Here is an 8,487-nt window from a genome sequence, read left to right as displayed (position 1 = left end):
CATCGTCCTTACTCATGAAGCCATCAGGGAGAATATTTTAGTCATGTCAGTTCTTTGGTGATATGAATATTAAATAAATGTGACCCTATTTTACATGCCCTTGCCCTAAATTCATAGCTACGACCATGTAACACTATAGAAGGCACTAGAAAAACAATTTGTATCGAAGCAAATGCAATAAAGAGCTGCCACTTAGTATAGCCTAATGAAACTGACCATAGACCTTTGCGGCATGAGAGATTATTTTTTTTGCCAGTGCGAGAATGTGACTTGCAAATCCCCCCCCCCCCCCCCCCCCCCCCCTGTGTGCTATTGGATTTGGGAAGTGAAACTGCTGGATTAGCAAGTTGCAATCGTGGGAGGTAGCTAGCCGGTTAATCACACTGTCTGCAGCCTGGCTGGTAGTGCACGTACATATGTGTGATGAAGGGTTACGCACGCAATGTCAAGTAAGGCGTCTCCCAACATGTGTGCATAGGAAGAAGAAAATAATATAATGTAGTCTTTTTTTCAAGATATCCAAATTCCAGGCTCATCGGAGCCCAGTCTTCAAAACTTCACTCTTTTCATTACCCGCTTGTCCAATGTCATGTATGCATATAGTCCAGCTAATTACAAAATGTATTACAAAGTCACGAAATAATGGCCTTACAAGAAAGAGGGAAAGACCAAGAACATAGATACAATCGAAGTAAAGAAAGCTGTAACATGCCAACCAAGACTACAATATATACTGAAAAGCCTATAATTGGCATGTCATCCAAATCAGGACATAAATTTATGTGAGATTTAAAACACCTGAAATCAGTCCCTCCCACCCCACACCGACAACGAGCCTCGAAACCAGCATGCTTATGTGTTGTTGAGATGGAAACACACATCTCTAGACTGACCCACTTATTAGTTATTGTCCTTGAAGCCTGTAAGGAGGGGCTCTTTCTTCTCATCCCACTTGTTCAACCTTTTCTGTGCCTCCTCTACCTGGAGAATGTAGAAAAATTAACCTATACAGTAATGTAGTGTATTTTTTTTCAACACATATCTTTGATCAGTTTGCATCAAGCACATACTCTCAAGAAGGTTCTTAATCATGTGATGGAGGAATGGTGATGAACAAGCAACATGTGTGCATGTTACATTAATGACAACATATATGGGGACAATGAAAGCTAGATTGTATCCATGGTCATCAAGGAGTTAATTTAGGATTCATCATTTACACTTTTGTACAAAATAATGGAAATGTAAATTCAACTTTCTGCACAAAAGGTTTAATAACAAGGAATACCTCTTCCGTCCAGTTAGTTCTTATGGTGACCCACAACAGAATGGTTGTCTGCAAGGCCGTTCCCCCAATCAAACCACCCCAAATACCCTGCAAGTAGGCATACAATTCCACCAACATACGTTAGAACACATAACTGAATATATTGCCATCACGGAACATATATGAAAAATTTCGTAGATAGATCAATCACCTTTGCGCCGAGATTGAAGAAAAAACCAAGAACAACACCAAGTGGGACACCTACTATGTAGTAAGAGCCGACGTTCACGTAAGCAACAAATTTCTGCCATCCACATCCAACAGCAACACCTGATGTTTCCATACATGTTAGTAAATCCTAATCATTCTGAATATGTGGTATCTCAAGAGAGAAAATATGCATCACAAAACATAGTAGAATTGTTTCCCTCATTTGTACCTTCACCTTTTTGCACCAATGGCCTACACCATGTAATACCCTATTCTTTTCTTGTATTTTGGTAATACAAAAACTAATCAAATCACGGTATGAAAACCTACTATATCCCTAAAATATGTGTTATCTTAGTATGGAAAAATTTGCACCTCAAAACATGATAGACACGTTTCCCTCATTTGTACCTTCATTCTCTTTTTCCTAAGGGCCTACATCTTGTAGTATCAATTCTTTCTATTTCCCTTTCCTATGCGAAAAGATAGTATCACATTCTTTTCTTGTACATAATACTACAAAAACTAGTAAAACCACGGGAGGGAAACCTACTATAGTCCTAAAAAACATGATAGAACTATAAAGGACTAGCCTGGACTTGGGAGAGAATTTTGCACTATAAGTGAATTGGAGCTATGTTTAACACATATGACGTAGTTGCCCCACAAATATGAAAGAGTCTACAGTCATTTCAAATATAGGTGTAGGTCATCTCGCAATACTCTTGTACGTTCTAATTTAGTAACTACTAGAAGGGTTGGGTGCGCTTTGCCGCGCCGTTGAATTTGTTGGGATTCTTAAATTTCTTTACTCGCTATATTTCAAAATATATGGTGTATTTTTTTTTGAAAAGTCTAACCTCTTTAAGTTTGATCAAATTTATAGAGAAATATATCAAAATTCATAATATCAAATGGGTGTTATTAGCTTCATCATGAAATGAATTTACATTTTTTTGTTTAATATTGTGGATGTTGATATTTTTGGCTCTGAACTTGGTCAAAGTTAAAAGAAATTGACTTTCCAAAAACGTAATAACCCTTATATTTTGAAACTGGTGGAATGCGGTTATTTGGTGGGCCTTTCGCGGTGTAATTCTGTGCTATCCGCTAATCAACCCATATTTATGTGGGGATATTTTTTCATCAGTGGTTGCATGTATTGCATTGGCGCTATAGTATCACATGGTGGTGCTTTTTCTAAGGAATGGGAGTTTGCGAGGGGTTGATATGTTTTTATAGGCCGGTTGTTGCTGATTGATTTGGAAAAATTATTGGCTCGATCAAAATTGTGAATCAAATCCAAAATTGAATACCTCAATTGAATGAAAGAGCTTTAAAATTAGGAAATATAGAGAATTAAAATAATTAAATGGGAGAGCCCCATTGTTGACCCAGTCAAAATCGGGTGACCCAATTTCAAATTATAGCCTCAATTAATTGTGAAGATTTAAAAACCAGAAAACATAGCGTATTGTATAAAAAAATGATTGAGTTTTGAGAAATTGTTGACCCGGTCAAAATTGGGTGACCAAATCCCAATTGGAGACCTCAATTGATTGTGAGGCCTCCAATCCTAGGGAGCTTAGTGATATAGTATATGAAAGAAATATAGATTGAATTAAAAAAGTGAAAGTGCACATGAATTGTAACGTTAAACAAAACAGAAATGGGCTCCTATTTTTCTAATAATGCACCTGCCATCTACTCTTTCCATAATTTTGTACTAACAGACTAGTCGAGAATCAAGAAATCACTTGTTCTTCATGTAGAAAGTGTCTAAAATTACCTGTCAGTACAGGTTGGATGCCACCGAGAACCAGCGTGACGGCGAGAAATGGGCAGAGATCCGCCACCGCATCTGAAACTGCTTCACCATCTGTGAACAAGTAGCTGATGTGGTTGCGAAGGCAGAGAATCACGACAGCAAGGATGGTAGAGATTGTTGCAGAGAGCCCGGTGACGACCCACACAGAGAAAAATGCAGACTTGGGGTTGCCAGCGCCAAGCTCATTGCTCACTCTTACACTGAAGTGAAAACGTATCAATTCGTTAGTTAGAGTACTTACCTAGTTGTAAGTAAGTAATGCTAATGTTTATCAAGGCCTTTGAGTATAGACTTGCGAACCTTGCAGCGGCATTGAACCCAACGGAGATCATGAACACCCAACCATAAATCGTCATACTGTACCGGCCAAACGCACACATGAAATTTAATCAGCGCCAACTCTGAAGATTGATTACTGGGAACAATAGTAAAACTTAATGTCCAATGATACTCACCATATAGAGAGGGAATCCAGGGCAATCTCAGGGTTGGGGAGCAATCCAGCAATGATCACCAGCACCTGAAAGTACCATGTCTCAAGGCACAGCATCACGGCAGACGCAGCGGAGAGCTTGAAGAAACTCGGCAAACCGGAGAAGGCCTGCCAACTGAACCCCGTCCACGTGTGCCGGCATGTCGGGCTGACGACGATGTACACAAATTGTGCGGCAACCATGATCCACCAGCTCACGCTCAGCACCAAAGAGGCACCGAGCAGCCCAAGGCCAACCTTGTACATGAGCACCCAACTCATCAGCACATGTAGAACGAGCGTTGCCGTGGAGATGTAAGCACTTGGCAGGACGATGCTCTGTGCCTGTAGGAACTTCTGAATGGGGAAGTTGACGGCGTACGCGAAGATCTGAGGAATCAAGCCGTACACAAAGATCGACGCGGCACGAGCTATATCCGGTGACTGTCCCATCAACAAGAGGAGTGGCTCCGAGAAGGCATACATCACAGCAAGTGGTATGCCGGTTAAGCCCAACAGAATGATGGAGCGCTGTAGGTAGATTCCGAGCATGTCGTATTTGTGTGCACCGTAGGCCTGACCGCAGAGGGTCTCCACTGCACTGCCCATGCCCAGCTGCAAACACGTAATGTCATAATTATTAGGATTGTCACAAACTGCGTCCTAGCTAACTTGTACCTTAGATTTAGGATAAATTAGGACTACATGCAAAAAAAAAGGAAGGGGACAACTGAAATGAGCTTATTATTTTTCAGAATATGGAATGTGATTATGGTTCACAATGATCTACCCACGTCCAATGTGTTGTGGCACTACCAAAGTTTTAAATAGCGCGCTAAGCCTCTTAGCGGCGGACCTCTTCTAAATGCTATAGCGGAGCTATAGCGAGCTATTTAAAATGTTTGCTCAAGTGTTTGAACAAAAGACTCTTAGCGCGAGACCTTTTCTAAACGCTATAGCGTGCTATAGCGGAGCTTTAGCGGGCTATTTAAAACCATGGGCACTACACCCTTAATTCCGTTCCTCTTTTGTCTTCATTTGAAGTTTCATTGAGCTTCATCCCTCTTGATCAGATTCATCATTATGAGTTTCATATTGCTCCCTCCATGTCCTCTAATTTTTTATCTTAGATAATTTGCAAAACAATTTAGTATGTTCATAGAAAAGAGCATGTAAACATGTTTGATTTTCTAGGTTTCCAGGTAGACTTCTTATACTAGCAGTGTAACACTAAGTAAAATGTACAAAAACATGTGAAACGAACAAAATAGCTGACAAAATTAATTAATGAACAAATATGGGAAAATGTACTGAATAACACAAATATGGACATTAAACAGTGAAGAAACACTGTTGAGCAACAAGCATGGAAACTTATGAATCTCAAGAAGCTCACTGAAATTCAAAGCGACTTATTATATTGTGTGCCTCATGACAAACTTTTTTTTAGATACAGCCTCATGACAAACTTAATAGAGTTTCATGGAGCTTCACCGCTCTTAATCAAATTCATCATTATGAGTTTCATATTGCTCCCTCCATGTCCTCTAATTATTCTTCTTACATAACTTGCAGAACGATTTTGTATGTTTCTTAGGAAAACAGCATGTGCAAGTGCTTTCAAGAAAACAAGGAAAGATTTTCAACTGGTTCACCGTTATGATTGATTTGCTCGGTTTCCAGGCAGACTTCTTATATATAGCAGTAGTATTACACTAAGTAAACTGTACAATAATATGTGAAACAAACAAAATAGCTTTTAAGACTAATGAATTAACAAATAAGGAATAAGATAAATAACACCAAAACATTCAAGGAAAAAAATGGGAATTAAACAGTGAAACTGTTGATCAACAACCAAGGTGACTTATCAATCTCAAGAGAGTAAGCACATTGAAAATTCAAAGCCACATATAATCTGTGTCTCGCATGATTGCAGAGTAAGTGCATCCGGTCCCTGAGTCCAGATTCCCTTTTATGTGCAGCGTGCTCGGAAAATTAATGAGCTGACAGCTACAGCATCATGGTTCGTACTACAACTAAGTGGGGTCGAAATATTACTTTAGAGTTCAGATTAGAGGACAAACATTCCAAATGACATGGGATATGAATCCGTCCAATGCTAAATTTTAAGTTATAATAAAAATGCCTTTATCGAAAATGACATGAGACCTTTTTTAAGTAGGGCGACGTATAGGTGCCGACGAGGCATATCGATCCATCAACCTCTCACCCATAATCAAATGAGATTGGTTCTTGTCCTACATACGCTATCAATTGATTGGTTGATTGATCGAGAAAGAGGAGAATATATAAACAGGACGACAAGAGTCAAAGATTGATGGGACAGGTCACGTCATTAGACAAGCATATGTATGCTCTGCTTAGAAATAAGAAATAGACCATCATGAAAAACCATATATATTCACCTCGCGTACGGCGTGCTCAGCTTAGGATTTGGGAAAAATGAAGGGGCTGATATGGCAGGTTTCACTTCACCCGCAAAAAAAAAGTCATGCCTTCACTTAACTGAACACACTACACTAGTACTCCCTCCGTCCCAAAATTCTTGTCGTAGATTTCTCTACATACGGATGTATCTAACACTAAAACTTAACTAGATACATCCGTATTTAGACAAATGTAAGACAAGAATTTTGGGACGAAGGAAGTACTTATCTGGAAATTAATAAAATCTGCACAGCAGATTCCTACAGTTTTTCTAAAGAAAACTATTCCTCCCAAACTTAATATAAGACGTTTTTTGACACTGTCATGCACTCTTAAAACGTCTTACAAAAAATTACAGAGCGGTACAATTATCATAGACGGAACTAGTATGGGAGGTGGCAAGTCGATTTTGGTCATTTCACACCTGCCACACATCACACATACAAGACGGGCCACGGGGTACCTTCAAATCCGTAATACTCCCTCTGTAAACTAATATAAAAACATTTAGATCATTAAAGTAGTGATCTAAATACTCTTATATTAGTTTACGGAGGGAGTACAAGCCACGAGTCAGTGGCTTGTGCCCAATAGGCCTGCCAACCATGGAGACCCTACTCTATCCATAACCCCACTAATAACCATGCAATATATTGTAGTACGTAGGAAACATCTATGTCACGCTCCGTCGATCTAAGCAGTGGGTGGGCTGTGGCCATCACCTAGCCATTAATTAAGAGAGGAGAATATCCTCCCTAAGTTATAATTGGTGCGGCTGCTAGCGAGCGACCGCTAGAAACCAAACCATCCATATCTAACCCTCATATCGACCGGCGATTCATGCATTTATTTAGCGTGGTCACACTCGTCAGTGTACATCCCGAATTCCCGATCGACATTATCTCTCCCATGCCCACGCCGAAGCTAGACCAGGCTGCCCTGTGACCAACGAGATGGATGGATGGATGGAGAGGCACACACGTCGCATTCGACCAGGTTCAGTCCCCGCCATGTGCACGGCAAGGAGACGGCCCAGCTAGAAAGTGAGTAGGTAGGACGGGGCCAAGGGGGCACTGCCAAGTCGCCATGAATGAATGACTGGCTTGTGCCAAGTAGGCCTGCCATGTGCCATAGATCTCTCGCGAAAGACACTAGTGTACTCCCACTGATCCAGCCCTACTAATAACGATCGACAAGAATCTACTCCCACCAATCTAATCTGCGGCTTACCAGAATCTAATCCACTACTTACTGTAACAGGAAACAATAATAGTAGTACTTGGTCTAATCTAAGCTGTGGGTTTGATCTGTGGCCACCAGCTTGAGCCGGGGACTACTGCATGCCTGCAAGATCCACGACCGTCGGAGCATGTGCTGTGTCAAGTGTCAACTTTCAAAGACCTACCGAGCATCAACATGTGCTGCTCTCAACTCTCAACGAGCATGGGATCCATGCACGCCGGCGGCCGGCCGGAGAAACCCACCCGAGGTCCTGATCCAAGCATTGCGTGCGTCTATCTCAAACCAACGACGTAGAGATGTGAGCGGAGGAGTGCCAGCGCGTACCATGAGGCCGTAGGCGAAGGTCTGGACGCCGGTGTTACCGAGAGAGGCCGCGGCGAGCTCCAGGTTCCCGAGGTGGCCGGAGAAGATCTGCGTCGACATGGACATGACGTAGTTGATCATGTACACCACCACCGCCGGCGCCGCCAGCCGCGACAGCAGCCGGAGCTCGACCACACCCGCTGCCCACGCGCGCTCCGCCAGCGGCGCCGACGTGTCCGTCAGGATGCTCTCCAGCCGACCCGGCGCGTTATGCTCATGCTCGTCCCCGCCAGCCATGATGCTCGTGAGGTTTGGTAGCTAGGACAGGAGGAGAGACTATGGCCAGTAGCTACTACTAGCTAGCTAGCTAGCTCGTATATATGGTGTATGTGCCAGTGTTCTCTCTCTCTCTCGGCGTTGACGCCCCGGTCGCCAATACCTACTACAAAAATAGTGGAATGCCTGGATTCGCGCTGACAGTGGGACTCCCCACGCTCTGGCTCTGGCGGCCTGCCTGCCTCCCAAGTCGCCGTCCACGCACACCCACGAGGTTCGCGCGGCCACTTGCTGACAATGGTAGCTGGTGGTGATCTGCCTCTGCCACACCGGCGCGAGCCCTTTCAAGGCGATGTGGGATCAGGTCCAGACCTAGCTAGTCCAGTGGCTCTCCTTCATCACCCGATCCGTGTGGGAGTTGGTAGGTTACGTGAGTGT

The 8,487-nt window shown here is 42.7% G+C and overlaps 1 protein-coding gene across 1 annotated transcript; it reads right to left on the bottom strand.

The window, feature by feature from the left end:
• Positions 1-548: 548 nt before the first annotated feature.
• LOC125546163 (protein DETOXIFICATION 40) lies at positions 549-8,174 on the bottom strand. Its single transcript, XM_048710330.2, has 7 exons — positions 7,795-8,174; positions 3,761-4,392; positions 3,606-3,662; positions 3,267-3,505; positions 1,479-1,597; positions 1,289-1,375; positions 549-981 (listed from the first exon to the last, which is right to left on the bottom strand). Exons 1-7 carry the CDS (start codon positions 8,068-8,070, stop codon positions 901-903), a joined length of 1,491 nt encoding a protein of 496 aa, XP_048566287.2. The 5' UTR covers positions 8,071-8,174; the 3' UTR covers positions 549-900.
• Positions 8,175-8,487: the final 313 nt, after the last annotated feature.

Source organism: Triticum urartu, chromosome 3A (genome assembly GCF_056163025.1).
Source record: "Triticum urartu cultivar PI428250 chromosome 3A, HENAU_Tu73, whole genome shotgun sequence".
Lineage (NCBI taxonomy): Eukaryota > Viridiplantae > Streptophyta > Magnoliopsida > Poales > Poaceae > Triticum > Triticum urartu.
This window is presented reverse-complemented; position numbering and strand designations above follow the sequence as displayed.